The sequence below is a fragment of the Tiliqua scincoides genome, chromosome 3 (genome assembly GCF_035046505.1).
Source record: "Tiliqua scincoides isolate rTilSci1 chromosome 3, rTilSci1.hap2, whole genome shotgun sequence".
Taxonomy (NCBI): domain Eukaryota; kingdom Metazoa; phylum Chordata; class Lepidosauria; order Squamata; family Scincidae; genus Tiliqua; species Tiliqua scincoides.
Genome location: NC_089823.1, coordinates 195,893,554 through 195,912,832, shown reverse-complemented (window position 1 = coordinate 195,912,832; position 19,279 = coordinate 195,893,554). Strand labels below are relative to the sequence as shown.

At 44.1% G+C, this 19,279-nt stretch overlaps 1 protein-coding gene across 2 annotated transcripts in view; it reads left to right on the top strand.

Annotated features, from left to right (window-relative positions):
- The window catches only part of DGKG (diacylglycerol kinase gamma), a 107,820-nt gene that overhangs the window by 29,837 nt on the left and 58,704 nt on the right, over positions 1–19,279 (top strand). The window contains exons 7-11 of one of the 2 annotated variants that reach the window (XM_066618899.1): positions 669–839; positions 8,931–8,980; positions 11,541–11,615; positions 12,141–12,260; positions 17,521–17,638. In XM_066618899.1, coding sequence (XP_066474996.1) covers positions 669–839; positions 8,931–8,980; positions 11,541–11,615; positions 12,141–12,260; positions 17,521–17,638 — 534 coding nt within the window. Of the gene's footprint in view, positions 1–668; positions 840–8,930; positions 8,981–11,540; positions 11,616–12,140; positions 12,261–17,520; positions 17,639–19,279 lie in introns of those variants that run through there. The other variant, XM_066618900.1, reaches the window with a different exon arrangement.

The following is a 19,279-nucleotide window of genomic DNA, read 5'->3' as shown; positions in this document are numbered from 1 at the left end:
CAAGAAACAATTTTATGATGTCTAGGTATGTGTGTTGTTTTCTAGTCACAGCAGTCCCTCTGTCCTGGAAATTGGCCAGGACAATCCTAGGCAAGGTCTTCAGAACTGTTATGCTCTTAACCCTGTAATGACTGGTCACTGTTTTGTTCATATAAAATGAAAAATTCACAGATAAAAAAGTTCAGAACAGCCCCTCTACCCAACAGCAATAAAGTCACAAGCTGAGCAAAAGGGCTATTTTTTAAAATCCTAAAGCAGTTGTGAAAAAATGTGCTTGGCATCTGGAAGGCTAAGTTTGAGATTCATTGATGCACCTCCTTGGAGATAATACTGAAGCTTCCACATACATAGCACTGGCAGGAGCAGGAAGATGGATGGCCTCATTAACTTCAACCTGGAGAATGCTACAATTCTAAACACAGCTTTCCTGGAAGTTAGGAGCCTGGTGGATTTTTTTTACTGTTAGGAGGATACTGCTTTGATTTTTGAAGCTTAAGGCTGTTTACATTGCTAGAGATACAGCAGACATTGGGATGCAGGTAAAAGCCTGTGAACCCCTTCAGATGTCTCTGTGCCACTGGTGGTGGGAGCAAGTCAAATAAAGACCAGCGATTGCATGGTCCAACACCCTCTAAAGTATTAACTAACATTTATGCCTCCCTCTCTAGGCTCCCGAAGCTTGGAGAAGAAATTACCATTCAGCCTCCGAAAGAGCCACAATTCCCTGAAAACAACCAGTCCACACTTGCCAGCCCCACTGGCTCAGGTAGTCTACCTGAAGGACATTGTCTGCTACCTGTCCCTGCTGGAAAGGGGACGGGCTGAGGATAAGCTAGAGTGTAAGTGCTTGGGGGACAGAAGGAATGTATGTAACTACAGCCTCAGTTGCAAAACTGTTGATGTCATGGACTCAAATGGCAGTGTGGGGAGGGGAGGACTTGGAGGGGTTTGGGTTCAGTGGAAGTAGTAAAGGCTACAAGCCACAAGTGGGAGCCAGTGTCCAGTTCTCTGTGTGTGCTTTAAATGAATCAGATGGCAAAATGCTCATCCATTGCTTTGCAACAGAACTTTATAAGTAGTCATGCTGGCTATGTGACATACCTTCTTATGAGATGACTTGAGGTTGCCACATTGACCCTAGTTGCTATTTTTATTGTCCTTTAGCTTCCTTTGGGTGCTGAAAACCCTTTGAGCTCAATCTGCCAGTCTTCATGCCCTGAGCTCGCTCAAGAGTCATCAACCTTGTCTTTGTTTTGCCAGCTGCATTTTGAGAGAGTTTCAGACAGATTTCTTAGAATTGGGATGTCACTGGACTACTACTTTCCAGCTGGGTATTTTGGGCAGTAAAAATGGGCAGAACTAACAGTGCAAGAAAATACACCTAAAATACATCACTTTAACTGTTAGCCCTTCAAGGAACAAAATTTGAAAAACCCCACACATATGCTTCTTTTATCAATTTATAATATTGGGGTGTTGCAGCAATGGTCCTAAACTCTCTCTGTGTCACTCAGCTGTCATCTGCTACCACCCTGGAAATCCAGCTGCTGAGGAATTGCTGAATAGAACTCATTATTGACTCTGACATGAGATCCAAGTTACATGATCATCTTTCTGATCTCTCAGTTATTACTTATTTGTATGAAAAGTCATTTCAGCATGTCAGAGCTGAAACTGATATCTGGTACAGTGGTTGCTGTTTTTACCATTTTGACCTGGCTGTGATATAAATCTAGCCAGTTAAGGAAATATTTTTTTAAAACTGAAATTTCCACACAAATTCAAACTGGGCAAAAGTTAAGAATTCACATTTGATTTCTAATGTGCAGCAGTTTATTTTGCTTTTTGAAATTAAACTTTGCATGATACTTTAGAACATGGATATCAAACTCTTTCATACAGAGGGCCAAAGTTAGCATTCTTGGTGCCTGCTGAGGGCTGGAAGTGATGTCATTAAGCAGGAAGTGACATCATTAGGCAGATGATGGCTAGAAATAAGCACTTCTTTCTCATATAGAAACTTATTAGCAGCAAATGACTGAAGAGAAAATGTGCAACTCTTGTTCATACAAGTGGAGCCTGTTTATCTGCGTTAGTTCCATTCCGTGACTCAGCGCGATTTACAAAAAACACATTGTGCTAAATTCTATAGAGTTACACAAATATGCTGCAGCCTGACACTTCCGGATGGAAGGAAACTAAGGCAGCTGTTATCAATCCCCTGCCCTGCGCCATACTCAGCCCTCCTGTTGCCAGCTGTCCTGCTTCTTTCACAGGTGGGATGGTGAGCTTTTAAGAGTCCAGTCCTTTGCCTGCCTACTCAGAAGTAAGCCCCACTGTAGTCAATGAGGCTTACTCCCAGGAAAGTGTAGGTCGTTTGTGAATTTGTTTGTGTCAGCTGGAGCAGGAGAGCCTGCACCAACTCAGTGGAGGGGGGGAAATTTGGCAAACACTCCCTGGGTTTTTTAAAGCAATCCCCTCTCCTCCCCCTCCATACTCAACCCTCCCCATTGCCAGCTGTCCCAGCTTCTTTCACAGGTGGGATGCTGAGCTTTTAAGAGTGTTTCTACTCAGAAGTAAGTCCCATTCCAGTCATTGGGGCTTACTCCCAGGAAAGTGTGGAGAGGATTGTAGCCTTGCTGGGCTGTTTTGTTTCCATAGGCTGGAGCACGGAGTGCCTGCACATGGGGAGGGGGGAGATTCGGCAAACACTCCCTGATTTTTTTAAAGCAATCCCCTGTGTTGCTACTGCACCTGCCCCCCCACCATATGCTGAGAGAGAGAGCAGGAGAGAGCCACCTGCTGCACCTGCTCTGGCCACAGAGGTTTTCCACCCACCTCCTTCCCCTCTTCAGCCTCTTTGCTGGCTCAGGGGCTCCAAGAGTGCTACTGTTCCTTCACAAGGGCAACCTCTTCCATGGCTCCAGGGCTATTCCCTGCCTGGGCGAGGCGGAGCCTTTTTGCAGTGTTTTGGGTTGCCTGGAAATGGAGCAGAGGCCATCACAGGGCAAAGGAGGCAAAGGTGTGTGTGACTTTCAGTTCCCCCACCCCATTTGTTGAGACAAATCCCATGGATTTCAATGGATAAATAAGTTGCACCTGTAATCTGAAGATATGAACAAGCCCAATTATCATGCTGGGAGAGCCCAGTTATAACACGGACCAGTCTGGGGCCTTATGTTTGATACTCCTGCTTTAAAAAAATCTTAGGGGGACAGCCCAACTTCCTTTGCACATACTGTAGATACTCACATATAGTATGTAAAATTTTTGCCAAGTAATCAAGCTCCAATTATCACTTTATCTCTGGGTCAATCAGAGGGCAGAGTCTTTCAACTCTGAAAAGTTTCCAGCAGGCAGGCACTGCTCATTAGAAGCAATGCAGAGATCATTTGTTTCTACAGCAACTTCACTGGGAAATTCCAGCCAAAGCTAAGCTTTTATTCTCCTTCCCTCAATCCCTTTGCCAGTGGTTCTCAGACTCTCCCAGGGAGTTTGAGAGCCACTAAGTCCTTGCATGGGCGGGAGGGGGGAAGGCAGCAGTGTGATCCTAGGATCATGCCACTCAGGGGGGCTGCAGGGGCTTGGGTACATGTACCCAAGCCCCTGCAGCCTCCCTGGTGTGCAGGGAGCCTGGTGCAACCTGCAGCAGGGCTCCCCACAGCAGTGAAAGTAGATGTGGAGCGATAGCACCCTGCCTCCGCTAAAGTGGAAGTGGAGCACAATCGCTCCGCATCTACTTTCACTGCTGCGGGGAGCCCTGCTGTAGGTTGCACTGGGCTCCCTGCACCCCCAAGAGGCTGCAGGGGCTTGGGTATGTGTACCCAAGCCCCTGCAGCCCCCCCCAGCGGGGCGATCCTGGGATCACGCCACTGTCTCCTCCCTGCCTCCAGGCTGCACCCACCCCTTAAGGGGGCAGTGGCCAGGGCCAGCAGACTGGGGCGTCGCAACACCCCAGTTTGAAAATCTCTGCCTTTTGCAAATGCTGCTGCAGCCTTGTTCTGCATTGCAAATGCTTGTAAAGCAGGTCTGTTTTTTTCAGCACCAGGATGGGATCCTCCTTTCCATTTGAAACAAAGTCCCAGGCTACAATTCAGTGCATCATTACTTAAGAATAACACCCATGGAAAGCAGTGGGTCTACTTCTGAGTAAAAAGGGTTGCAAATATTTCATCTCTCTGCTGTGAATTGACTTGCACACTCTCAGTTATGTGTTATGGGTTGTATGTTGTACGTAGAGCTTCTGGCTTAACACACCAGACACCTTAAAGGTGGATTTGATTCATGGTTCTGCTTCAGTGGTTCCCAACCTTTTTCACTTGCATATCCCTTGGCAGCCCATTTCCATAAATTGTACCCTTCATATTAGCAAATTGTTTGTAATAATACAAGCATTCCTCTCTATGAAAACCCAGACTGCATGTATTCATCACATACTTTCTCTTTTCATCTGTTTGAAGAGCAGAAGACTCTGCCTTTACAATGTTTTGCACCAGAAGTGTCCTGAGAAATTCTGGGTGATTGATCACTTTCCATATTATGTTTCAGCTTTTTTACTGTGCTGGTTTTCAATCAATGGTTCATACATGAATTGATGACCAAAAACTAGCTATTGGTGGGGCTTTCACAGACAACTAGCTACCTCCCTTCCTGCCTTGCAAGGCATTCTGGAGCATGACCTGCCTTTTTCTGCCATTATTCCATTCTTTTTCAAGTACTCCTAAAGGTCCTGTTGAGTGTCCCTGAGAGTACAGGAATACCAGGCTGGGAACCACTGTTTTACTGGTATGTTGTTTATAGTGCACTTACTCTGATCGTGTTTACAAAAAGGTGGTGAAGACCAGAATTTAAAAAGAATGAAAATGTATCTTATGATCTTTTACTATGTTTTTAATAAATTAGAGACTACAGTTCTTAGGTAACAATTAGTGGTAGGTTATTTTTCAGGATCTGGCCTCGGGTAAAATCAGATAAAACTATAGTCAGACACCCCTGAAGTTTGACCCCTGACTTATCTGAGGGTCACGGAAAATTCCATGATTGTTGGCTCAAAACCTGCCCTCAACTTATCTGTGGGATCAACTTATAGGTGAGCGTCTGCGGTAATTTGAGGCCAGAGTTCTTGAAGAGGGAAAGGATGAAGATGAGTCCTTTGTGATTGGAGCATTAGCAATTACTTTCCTTACAAACTCTCCTCAAAGCTTATTCACACAACCACCACAGGACTTGTGATGGCTTTTTTTTTCTTCTGATGGCTGCCTCTTTGTGCCAAGTTGTTTGTCTGACTCACTGCCATTACAAACTCCTAGTTTTACATGTTAATGAACCCATGTTAATGAACACTGCAGTGGCCACAGAAATTGTGAGACATTGCTAAGGAAAACACTCTGAGATTCCCTTCTTGGGAGAAAGGTTTCTGTAAAGTTCTTATTGCCTGAAAACTATAATATGAATAATCCATTTTGACATAATAGTTGAACACAAATGTGCCCACAGAATCTCTCCAGAAATGCCATAGCAAGAGTGGAAATGCGAAGTCAGAAGTGGCCTCTAGAGACAAGGGTGGTTTTTAAGCCAGTTGGACCAACTGTTCCCAATTGGGCCGCGTGCTTAAGGGGGCCCTGTACTAGTGTGAAAATAAAAAACAAAATCATTATTTATACTAGGATCATTTCACTAAAACAAGTGGTTTTATAACTATCTACTTTTCAAAGGTAATCCACACGTTTTGTTTGTTTACTTGTAGGTTTACAAATGTATGCAATTTTACATGTGCTGAGATTCATTTGATCCATTAACTCCCATGCGCTTCTAAAGCACACATTTTTATTGCTTTTCATTCTATTAGAAAGTCTATAATAAATTTTATTTATATTTCCCAGATTTCTACAAGCCTTGGCTGTGAACCTGGGGCCCACAAAAAATGTTCCCAAGTGGGTCCTGCAGCTCCTAAGGCTGGCCCTGTCTAGAGCAGGGGTGCACAAACGTTTTGGCAGGAGGGCCGCATCATCGCTCTGACAATGTGTCAGGCCAGGGGAAAAAATAATTAATTTACATTTCAAATTTGAATAAACTTATGTAAATTTACCCAAATGAATACATTAGAGATGGAACTTGTATGAATGAACTTATTTATAATACACATGAGAACTATAATACAGGCTTGTAGAACCACATGAGAATTATGAACTATTTGCCACACTTGCACAGTGTGTATTTGCACTTGCACTGCAAATACAGACCAGACCAAGCCAGAAACACATGGACACATAAGTTGTTCAGAGGCAATTGAGGGGGGAGTTTAAAATAATGCACAGGGAAAAACAGAAAACACATGGAGACTAAAAAAGGCCTTGATCTATCTAGGCCCGCAGCTCGCGTCTGGCAGTTGCAACCGGCAGTCATAGGCCAGTGCGGGCTTCAACAGTTTCTGATGGGCCAGAAGCTCATTGGAGACTGGGGGCTGTCTGTGGGCCAGATTGGGGGGTCCCTAAGGGCCACATATAGCCCCCCCAGACTGGGGTTTGCCCCCTCATAATGTAGAACCACATGAGAACTATGAACTGTTTGCCACACACCTCTTGCACAGTGAAAACATACAGACCAAGCCAGATAGACCAAGCCAGAAACACATGGACACATAAGTGGTTCAGAGGCAATTGAGGGGAGGGAGTTTAAATGATGCCCAGGGAAAAGCAGCAAACACATGCTGACTATAAAAGGCCTTGCTCTGACTCGGCATGGGCTCTAACAGTCTCTCACAGGCCAGAGGCTTATTGGAGACTGGGGACTCTCTGTGGGCAGTTTTGGGGGTTCTTGAGGGCTGCAAATGGTCCGCAGACCGGGTTTTGTCCACCCCTGGTCTAGAGGGAACATTTCTGGGGTGAAGACAGGTCCCTGAGTGAATGGTAGTGGGAGCAGGGCATACGAGAAAGTGTTTGAAATGATCCCCAGCAAATGTGTAGGAGGTTTTCTTGTAAATGGGTTGTTTTCTGAGGCACAATTGTTCATCTCGACTCCTATTGCCGGCAAAGTTCCAGTGTTGCACATAAAGTATGGACTTTATAGTCTGAGCTGATTATTACGATCCAAAGCTGACAGGAGAATGAATGAATATGTCCAGAAATTGTGTCTATAATGATGAGAAATGCAAGCTGCTACCTGCCTATTATCTTCTGCAATGCACAGAATCCAACCCAAGGGAAATAATTCATGACTGTGTTCCATTAACTTTCCAGAAAACTGCACATGGCTGCCCTCTGGTGCCCTTGACTTGTTTTGCATGTGCCTTTTAATCCTTTTAAAAAGATGCCATATATTGAAAATCTGTATTATTACCAAAGAATATTTGGATGAAACCTACATCAAGAGTGGCCCTACAGGTAGCTTCTTAACAGTGATCACCTAAATTCTTTTTTACCAAGAATGATTTTCATTATCTGGAGCAGTCAAACAGTCAAAGGTTTGTGGCGTATGAAGAATGTTGAGATTAAAAGATAAATTCAGCATACAATTATAGCGTTAAGAAAATAAGCAGAAGCATGATACAGTAGCTGAAGCAGCACAAACAACAATACAATGTTTGACATCTAGTCTAAGGCTTTCATGAGTATTAGTGTTGCAGTAAGAACAGATTGGGCTTAATGGCCATGGTCTATGAAAAATTTCATTTCCTAACATTTTTCCCATGACTGTGGTGGGCATTTTCACAGGACCCTATGAGAACCTATGAGATAGGTGAGAACCACATCAGTTCATCCTCAGCCTTGGATTCTTCAATGTCTCTGCTCTGGGGTGAGATGAACAGTCCTTGGTGGGGGGAGGGACAAGTCAGCCCAGGAAAGGTAAGTAAAAGATATTTTTACTTACCTCTCTCTAGGCTGCCTGGTCCCCAATAGGTCTCCTCAGACTTATACCAGGTCTTAAGCTGGAGTAAGTCCTAGGAGATTCCTAGGGGCAATTCTGAGCCAGGAAGGGGAGCTAAGATCCCGCATGTACTAGTGCCACTAGATCCACCTCCCTCCAGCCCAGCCACTCCCTGCTGCCAACTTGCTAGTGATATTGGAGGATGGTGAAGGCTCTGAGTCTGATGGCATTCTCAGGTGACCTCTAGCAGTTTGCACTGGGATTCCTGGCCCATAGAATTGCAGAGTGGCCTATGCGCCTTAGCCCAAGACTGACAGTGGCAGGTCACAAAATCTGCCACCAAAAGGCCTGGATAAGATTAAGGGCCCAATCCTATCCAACTTTCCAGTGCCAGTGCTGCTGTGTCTATGGGGTATGCACTGCTTCCTGTGTTGGGGAGGCAGTCTTGGAGGCCTCCTCAAGGTACAGGAACATTTGTACCCTTACCTTGGGGCTGCATTGCAGCTGCACTGTTGCTGGAAAGTTGGATAGGATTGGGCCCTAAGCTGTTAAAGGCTTAAATTGCTTCAGACCAAGGTACCCTGTGGACCATCTCCCTCCATGAGTCCACCTATGTGCTGAGCTATGTTGGGAAGGCATTTCAGAATATCCTATTGTTATCCAAGGCTCAGCTTGTTGGGATACATGATAGGGCCTTCTTGGTGGGTCATTTTGCTCTTTCCTGCATTACATAGAAGGCTAAAGGCATACTTTTGTTGGCCTAATTGCTCCTGGTTGCCATTTCTCTCCCCTCCTCCCCAGTTTCTGAGATTTATATGATGTTGCTGATTTGTTAATTGTCATTTGTATTTATAGTTGTTGTTTTTTCTTTATCATGCTTTATCTATTGTAAACCACCTGGAATTTTCAAAGAGAGGTGGCTAATTAACTGGAAGCTGTGGGTTCACTAAGGTAGAGGTATATATTGCAATTGGTGTGGCAAGAGAGCACTGAGGCCGATCAATGATGCTTGTGGGCACTTGCATTTATTACAGACTGCTGTCTGCATTTGTGTTCTCTTGCAGTTATGTTTCGTCTGTATGACACAGATGGCAACGGCCTCCTGGACAGCTCGGTAAGCCTCAAGAAAGGGAGGGCACACGTCTCTCTCTAAACGCCTGGGGGTTCTCCTTCTGTGATTCAGAGAATCATATGCTTACCAGTGAAACCCGATTGAAGTGTCTGTGTAGAATTACTAGGTCTCCTGAACTTCAGACCCTGTGAGAAGGACTGTCAGATTTTTTTAATCCCAGCCTTCTTCCAAGGAGCTCAGAGCAGAATATATGGTTCCCTCCTTTTAACTCCAAGATACTATGTGACATAGATTAGGCTGTGAGTTAGTGATTGTCCCAAGGCCGTCTAGCAAGTCAACTGAGCGAGTCTTTGAACCTAAGTCTCTCCTTGAAGTCTGACACTCTAGCCCAGTCATTTTCAACCTTTTTCAGCTCACGGCACACTGACAAGGCACTAAAATTGTCAAGGCACACTACCAGTTTTTTATTTACATTAAATTACTGCATTACAGTTAATCTTGAATTAATACAATTAAAACATTACATGACAAAAAAAATTGAAAAGAAGCATGGAGAGGGAAGTATATGTGGTTTCTGAAAAGGAGGAAAAACTCTATGTTCAAATTCTTATCAAAAGTGCCAGAAAGTGTTGGCAAAGACAGGGCAGGTTGATCACATAGTGGAGAATGTGGGTGAGGGGCAGTGAGGTGACATGATTGAAACAAGTGCAGGATTAAACTGGGGGTGGGGGAAGAGAGAGAGAGAGAGAATGTGAGGCAGTGATTCTGTATCTTTGGAAGGTGCTGACAAGTGAGGGGAAGGGACAGTAAGAGAGTTGCTAACTGTGATTGTGAGATTGGGGGGGGGAATATTCCTGGGGAAGGGGGTGGGGTGGGGGAGAAGAGGAGAGAGAAGTGCCAATTGCCTGCTTGTGTATTTGAGAAAAAAGAGTGCAACCAATAGCCCAATCCTATGCATGGAGAGAGGTGAAAAGCGGTGTGCCCCAAGGATCTGTCCTGGGACCGGTGCTTTTCAACCTCTTCATAAATGACCTGGAGACAGGGGTGAGCAGTGAAGTGGCAAAGTTTGCAGACGACACCAAACTTTTCCGAGTGGTAAAGACCAGAAGTGATTGTGAGGAGCTCCAGAAGGATCTCTCCAGACTGGCAGAATGGGCAGCAAAATGGCAGATGCGCTTCAATGTCAGTAAGTGTAAAGTCATGCACATTGGGGCAAAAAATCAAAACTTTAGATATAGGCTGATGGGTTCTGAGCTGTCTGTGACAGATCAGGAGAGAGATCTTGGGGTGGTGGTGGACAGGTCGATGAAAGTGTCGACCCAATGTGCAGCGGCAGTGAAGAAGGCCAATTCTATGCTTGGGATCATTAGGAAGGGTATTGAGAACAAAACGGCTAGTATTATAACGCTGTTGTACAAATCTATGGTAAGGCCACACCTGGAGTATTGTGTCCAGTTCTGGTCGCCGCATCTCAAAAAAGACATAGTGGAAATGGAAAAGGTGCAAAAGAGAGCGACTAAGATGATTACGGGGCTGGGGCACCTTCCTTATGAGGAAAGGCTACGGCGTTTGGGCCTCTTCAGCCTAGAAAAGAGACGCCTGAGGGGGGACATGATTGAGACATACAAAATTATGCAGGGGATGGACAGAGTAGATAGGGAGATGCTCTTTACACTCTCACATAATACCAGAACCAGGGGACATCCACTAAAATTGAGTGTTGGGCGGGTTAGGACAGACAAAAGAAAATATTTCTTTACTCAGCGTGTGGTCAGTCTGTGGAACTCCTTGCCACAGGATGTGGTGCTGGCGTCTAGCCTAGATGCCTTTAAAAGGGGATTGGACGAGTTTCTGGAGGAAAAATTCATTATGGGGTACAAGCCATGATGTGTATGCGCAACCTCCTGATTTTAGAAATGGGTTATGTCAGAATGCCAGATGCAAGGGAGGGCACCAGGATGAGGTCTCTTGTTATCTGGTGTGCTCCCTGGGGCATTTGGTGGGCCGCTGTGAGATACAGGAAGCTGGACTAGATGGGCCTATGGCCTGATCCAGTGGGGCTGTTCTTATGTTCTTATGCATGCCTGCTCAGAAGTAAGCCCCATTATAGTCAGTGGGCTTACTTCCAGGTGAGTGTGGATGGGGCTTACTCCCAGGAAAGTGTGGATGGGATAGCATCCCCAGAACCCAATCCTATGCATGCCTGTTCAGAAGTAAGCCCCATTATAATCAATGGGGCTTACTCCCAGGAAATATTCACTAATTCGCTAATTATTCACTAATTCACTAATATGTTTTGCTGATGATCTTATATATAAACACAAACATTATAAATGTGTGTGTTTTTGCTGATATACTTCTGTACTTACTTAATACCTAATCCTATCCAACTTTCTTGCGCTCATGCAGCTGCAATGCAACCTCCAGGTAAGGGAACAAGTTCCCTTACCTTGAGGAGGACTCTGTAACTGTCCCCCCATCAAAGAATGCAGGGCATACCCTGTTGGCACAACTGCATCAGTGCTGGAAAGTTGGATAGGATTGGGCCCTTAGATGACTACCTTTTTGTTTATTCCTTTTTGGGCGGTATTTCTCAACTCAGGAGTTGGATCGTATTATCAATCAGATGGTCCATGTAGCAGAATACCTGGAGTGGGACTCCACAGAACTAACACCGGTGAGTTATCTCTGCTCAGCCCTGTCAGAAATTAAGCTATATAGGCCAATCTTGCTGTCCTCAAGCATCTCTGCAGAGAGGAGCATTACTGAGGCTGCATCACCACAGACATGCCAGAGGATGCCTTCTTTTATTCGTCACTTGCCAATCTGCATGCAAAGTTACCTTAAGTACCCCCATGAGCTCCTGAGGCATATAATTCATTCAAGCATATCACAGCTCCAATGATCATGTGACAAGAATGGAATTGTGAGATAGGAAACAAGGAAAATTAAGGGTAAGAAGCTGAATATTCACTTTTCATTGGTGAATCCTTTAGCAGAGAATCATGATGTCATGGGAAGATTAGCTTGGTCTAGCTTGGAAAACATGAGAGCATGTTCTGAAAGAGCTGCAATAAGAAAGGAATGGAAAAAGGAGTTCTGGAATTTTAGATTAGTGTTTGGTATTAGCTGTTTTTCTTCTCCAGAAAGAAGAATACTGCTAATGCACCCTACCAATGGACTAATTGCTTTCTTTCTGCAGATCTTGAAGGAGATGATGGAAGAAATAGACTATGACCATGATGGAACTGTCACACTGGAAGAATGGATTCGGGGTGGCATGACCACAATCCCTTTGCTGGTTCTACTGGGCATGGAAACAGTGAGTAGCAGTCCTGGCTTCAGAGCCAGCATAAGTCCTTTCTCCAGAGGATGTCCAGCTGAGCAGCAAGTTAGTAAAAATGTCCATCAACTTTCCAGGTGGATTTAAAATGTAATAAATCCAGTTTCATGTTCTTAGTGTTTTCGGCACACTATGTAGTAATATTAACTCATTTTAAAATATAAATCCCTTGAAATAACTACTATTTAAAAGAATTGGGACCCCATATGCCATGTAGTGGCATATCTCTGCTATAGATATGGGAGGAGCTATGCTTTGCATGAAGGCGTTTCAATCTTCGTCATCTCCAGTTATAAAAAGAGTCCGAGGTTGAAACACTGAGGAAGATCCCTGCTTGAGACCTTGGAGAGCTGGACTAGATGCACCAATGGCCTGACTAAGGGCCCAATCCAATTCAACTTTTCAGCACCTGTGCAGCCGCAATGCAGCCCCGAAGTAAGGGAACAAATGTTCCCATTCCCTGAGGAGGCTTCCGTTACTGCCTCCCAACCACAGGATGCAGTGCACACCTCATTGGCATGGCTGCACAGATACTGGAAAACTGGATAGGATTGTACCCTAAGGCTGCTTAGTAATGGAGGAGCACTATCTTACATGATTAAAGGAAGCCGATTTTATACAGCTGCTTCCAGAGGTCACACCATATGGGGGCGCCATCACCCCAAAGATCAGATTCTCAGCACACCTTCCTTTAACAGCAAGATGTTGGTAGAATGTACTTATTCATTCACAGCTTCTGTTTCCCACTCACAGATTGATAACTAAATAGAGAATAGGACGCAATCTACTGGAAAGTTTTCCTGTGCAAGCCCACTGACATGAACGAGAGATGTACAAAAACACCATATTTTCTTTCATTTCAGTGAGCCTTGCTCTTGCACAGCACCAATTCTTAGGTGTGATTTTTAGTACAGATGTGACACAGGATTACATACTCGTATTTTTCCATTCAAGGGAAAACCTCATCTCACATTAACCCAATACTAATAGTATTAGTATCCGCTGTTCTTGGTAACCTCCAGATTGTAAGCCATAACAATCAGTTTCAAATATCTGACCTTGGAAAGATTCAAGGTAGTTTTTTTAAAAGTTCATTTCAGTTTTCATGGGCTAATGGGCAAGACCTTCATGCATATTCAGTGACACATGAACTCTCATATAGAATCCTTGTCCTCCAGCCTTTCACAAGTGCACCAGGGAGCCATATGTTTTCAAAACACCTTTGTTTTCACACCAAGGTTCACAGCCTGAATTCCTGGCCTGTTCCATCCCCTGTGATTACATGCATGCGCACACACACTCTTGACACATCACAGAAGGTTGTTCTCCACCTCCTAGTCATTTGCTCAAATGCGTTAAGCAACATTTCTATCTAGACAGGCAGATGATGGTGGCAAAAGGTATGAAAGGGAAGCCATGTCCATGTGTGTGCAGGCCTACGGCCTTAGGAGGGTAGGCTTTAGGGACCAATTGGAAACCATTTTTATGGAACCCCAGGTTCATTGCCAAAGTCTGTAGAATCTTAGAGAAATAGACACAATTTATTACAGACTTTATACCTCTATGGTAGAATGGAAAGATACCATAAAAGAGGGACTGTCCCTGGTAAAATAGGGACAGCTGGAATGCATGAAAATCCTTGAAAATAGCCTCAATTAGATACACTTTTTTGATCCATCCAAACAATAGCTGCAATCCACAAGAGTAAATTACGCATGAGTCAGGCCACTGCATGTATGCACAGCTGGTGCTTCCTTTGACATTTTTACTGCAGCAGTTCCCACTCTCAAAATGACAAACTCCCTTCCTACATTTATTGGGTATTCATTGTATCTTAATGTTATCCACCTTGGATGCCTGTTGCCAGATCGCAAGGCATGGAAATAAATATGTTGAAACAAGTGATCCATTTGAAGAGCAGCTTGCCCTCTTCTAGAGGAGAAACTGCCGCAGAGAAAGCTTCACAAGCAGTTCCACCTGTGCACACCAATGCCCTTTTTTTGTGCATAAGTTTGGTTCTTTTTTCATTGTGGCCTATTGCGGTCTCTTCCCTCCGGTCCCAAATCAAATAAGCAGACACAGAGTGATTACATGGCGGTTACTGGGAAACTCATGCTTCTAAAAATTTTGTAGCTGGGCTTGGTAATGTGGCAAAACAGGAATAAACAAAATTGCCTTCTAAAAATGGGCCACCAATGATAAAATGATTAATACAAAATATAAAAGGAAGTAGACATTGTTTGCAGGAAAATGGGAACTCTCTAGAATGTAAATCAGAATTTGTTCATCATTTGCACTTACTGTACTATGTTGCTTGGCTTCCATACATTCTTTTGCTTGGAAGGGATGATTGCTCAAGAGTAACTGTTACTTAGCAGCTTCTGTCCAGTGGCAAACAGAAGCTTGGGGGGGCAGCTTCTGTTCATTAGGACCATGGTGCAAGCTGAAAGGATTAAGAAAACCCTCTGCCTTGTTTTGATCCCAATCTCGATTACCCACCCACCCCAACTGCTATTTAAAGAAAAAAATGCATGACCAAATTACATGTTTAACTTGTGAAAGTAAGAGCAGAGGAGACAAGTATACAAACAGAGATGGGGGCCACCCATCACTCTGCTATCTGAAGTGACCACTTCAGTTTATCTCATGGGTGGGCTGGACCTGTGCTTAGATCTACTGCACTGACAGAAAAAGTGATTCAGCTCATGTCAGAAAATGTAGGTTCTCTGTTTTCTCCAGTTCTGGTGTCCAGGGTATACTAAGGAGCTGCCACTTTTCTCCTTGCTGTGAGCACTTTGATGGCAGATTACCTCCTTCTATACCTTGGTCACATGGTGGCTGCCTTATTAGAAGCCTTGGGAAGTGCTTTTGTTATACCTGGAATGGTTGGATGTTCACAGTTGCTCATTGACTTATCTGCTGGACCATGAGGTCAGTGACTTCAGCCTAATTCTGGAACTTTCTGAACTGGTTCCCATTAATGCCTTAAAAGGTATTGAGTAGCATGTCCTTATGAAGGACTGCCTGAACCATATAGCCTGATTTTCCTATACGGCAGTGATTCTCAAACTGTTTAGTACTGGGACCCACTTTTTAGAATGACAGTCTGTTGGGACCCACCGGAAGTGATGTCATTAATCTGGAAGTGATGTCATGGCCGGAAGTGATATCATCAATTTAGACTTCAAACCTAGGCTACGATCAGCCAAAGGTCCCATTACACAGTGCGCTTGTGCGGTTATTTTGCATAGCTTGTAATTCAGACATTCCAGTTTGGAAGTCAAGACTTGTATCCTTCTCCAAACATACAGCACCCCCCCCTTCTAGCAACTCATCTTCTCACCTGTTTCGGGTAAAGCACTAGGCCTCTCCCCCATCTGGAGTCCACCCTGCCCAGCTGCTCTGTACCCTGAATTTTTAGCTCTGCATTTTAATTGGGGGCTGAGCTAGGTGTTTTGCCACCCCACGTGAAATTGGCTCACAACACACCTAGTGGGTCCTGATCCACAGTTTGGGAAACACTACAGTGTTTCAATTGAAATGCAAAATAAAAGGAGGAATACCAGTGTGCTAGAGCTGTTATTGCCCAAAGTACACATATAGGTGTTCAATTTTGCTGCCTCATTATGGTCTCTGATCTAACAAGTTTTGCATGATCAAAAACTTGCAAAACTATAGTAGGGCAGAAAAATGAATGTAGGCACCACCCAAAATGATGGTTCTATTTTATGCCTTCAAGTCACTGAAAAACCAGTGCTTGAATTACAGGGAAGCAATGGGGACCTGGCTTCCTATAGCCTTTTCTGCTGACCTCTTTGACTACTGTTTTTAGAAGTCTATACAGGAGGCCATGGTTTGACTAAAATTAAATTTACTTATTTGAAATCACAACCACTGGTATGTAGCAAGGTCAGGGTGGCTTACAACCATGTAAAAAATAAAATGTATATAAAATCAAATATAAACCTCTACTCTGACTGGTTCTTTTGTTATTTCTGGTTGTTAATTACATTTTTTTAGTTCTAAATCTTTGCTGAGAAGGGTAAGATATATTTCTAAATGCAAAAATGTGTGTGTATAAAATAGGTATTTATAATAATAACAATTAAATACATATATTTATTATAATATTCATTTATAAATAAATTATATTAATAGAATTTGTGCAGGAAAATGCCACCTTGGGCATTTGCCTTGGCAAGGGAAGATATAGTAGGAATTTTTTAAAATGAATGAATGAACGACTCAATAAATAAGAGTCCAAGCCTATGCATGTCTACTCAGAAGTAAGTCTCATTATAATCAATGGGGCTTACTCCAAGGAAAGTGTAGATAGCATTGTAGCCTAAATCTTCATCCATGAAAGGAAATTCTCTTCTGTTCCATGATAGCTTACCTTCCTAAACTGAAGAGTTTTTGAAGACCCAGGTACATCTTAGCTATCATCTAGATCAGGGGTGTCAAACATAAGGCCTGATGTGGCCCCCAGAAGCTTTTTATCTGGCCCTTGGACTCTCAGCTCCTGAGCAATGCTAAGGTGACACTGCTGAAAGGGTGGCCAGCATGATAATTGGGCTCTCCCATCTCTTGAAATACAATTAAGATTTCTGTATTTTCTCTCCTGTCATTAGCAGCCAATGAGTTTCTACATGAGAACAGAGTGTTTAATTCTGGTTTTGACCTGTTTCATGGCATCACTTCCTGTGTAATGACATCACCTCTGGCCCTCAGCAGGCATCATGAATGCTATTTGGCCCTCTGTATGAAATGACTTTGACATCCCTGATCTAGATTATTCTCATAGATGTGCTTATTCACATCCTCAAAAATGTCAGTAAAGCTTTAAGGCTGTAAATGGGTTCAGACAACCAGTTAACACATACTTCACATGGTAATTAAACGTATCACACATAGAAAAGGCTATCTGGTTAAAGGTGATGGAAAGCTCCAAATTACTGGATTATCATGTAATGATAGCAATTAGCATGTGTCAGACATTCATGGCTTCCTAACAAGGAAGCTGTTTGAATCAGCATGTAAGGTTGCTATGCCATAGCCCCAAATCTAAAGCCAATCAGGCAAAACCGATGCCATTTTTGGATTCAGCACTCCAGATATACCCAAGAATAGGTCTAACTTTTATGACTGCAAAATGTGTGTAGGCGTGTGTTTTGTTTTGTTTTTTTCTCTAAAGGACCAACATGATTTTTGAGTCTCGGTGTGCTTTTTCCCCCTACAGAATGTCAAGGACGATGGGCAACATGCCTGGAGGCTGAAACACTTCAAGAAACCAGCCTACTGCAACTTTTGTCGTACCATGCTGCTGGGTGTCAGGAAGCAAGGCCTGTGCTGCTCCTGTAAGTGCCCTGCTGATACCACATGCACAAGACCAGCAAGGTTGACTCCTGCCCTTGCCTGGTAACATTAAGGATGCTTTGGCTGTTGCCCACATGTGAGTGAGCTGGAATCAATCAGGTCAGAGTCCCCAAGGCAGTTGGGGAAAGGATTGCTAATGCTTTATTCTTTTTAGCCCTTAAAACAAGCACAAATGAAACTATAATTCTAATTGGGCTTCCTGTTCTGGAAAAAATTAGGAGCCTTTCTGGATTTGCAGTTTTCAAAAATAGCTGGTCTAAGCCAAAGCTTATTTCTGCATCTTTTTCTAGGGATGGCAACTCAAGTCAGGTGACTCAAGTTCAAGTAACAAAGGCACATTTTTTTGCTGACTCATGTAACTCGAGTCAGCTGCATCGATGACTTGGGCATTGACTCAAGTCTGAGGCCACTGACTTGGCACTCAGTCCCCACGCATGCAGACTTGAGTCTAAATGTGTCTAGGTGTGCTTGCTTACTTTTTTTGTGGCATGAAAGACCTTGTGGGGCCATCATTCAGACCGGGAGAGCATCAGGGAAGTTCCAGCCAGGAGGCAGGGAAGTGTTAATATTTTGCTTTTCATCAGAGGGAGGTGGGAGCAGGCTCTCTTGTCCATCTCTGAAGGAACCAATGGTCATTGGATGAATGATGGGCGGTCTGATTTGTTTCTTTGGATGAAGTGGGGCAGAAGGAGGAGCCCAAAGGGGTTCTTGCCTTAGAATTGTCTGCACAACCATAGAGGGGGAGGAGGCAGGGAAGCGGGGGGGGGGAGGCAGTTTGTAGCGATAACGCTTTCCAATCGCATGGCTCCTGTGGGCTCTGTTGTTACCTAGGAGGAGGAAGCCTCATTGAACAACTGGCGCAAATGGAACTTCTTCTGAGTAGAGCTGCAAAGGATTGGGTGAGGTCATACTGCTAGGCCTCCCAGCTGCTAAGCCTCCCAGCCTCCCTCTTGCCGCTTCTGCCCCCTCTCTCATGCAGTCTGTCCCACGCCCTCCCGCCTTGTTTACAGATGAGATGGGGACATCAGGGGAGTGGTCAAAGAGAACACAGAGCCCAGCAGCAGCTCCTTTATTTTCCGCTGAGCCGTACCTGACACGTGTATCAAAAAGACTCGTGATTCAAGTCGTTTCAAGTCGTGAAACCGATCTGGGCAACTTGGAAAGTTCACCTGTTAGAACTTGTTTTCGAGTTGAGTTGTAGGGGGGCAGGAACCCATGACTCGAGTCAAACTGCACTGAATTTGCCCATCCCTGTCTTTTTCCAAGCAAGGTGATGCTTTCCCTACATCCCAAATGCATTCAGCAGTGGCAACAGAGCCACTTGTGCTCCCAAAATGTCCTACCCATCCCCATATACTTCAAACACTGAAGGCAGGATCCAGTCCTCTGCTGCTGAAGGTTTTCTTTTTTCCGTTTATGATCAACAGGGCAATTTGCATAATTATTGCTCAGGTATTTTCTAACTGAACCCTTCTGGAGTCTTAAAAGTGACTCTGGCTACCCTCTGAAGTCCTCTGAAATCCATGAAATCCTCTGAAGTTCAGTGAAATCCATGTCACGTCCTGTAAATTGTTTTAGTGCTGAGGCAGTAGAATGACTGCTTGTAGTAGAAGCAGATTTAT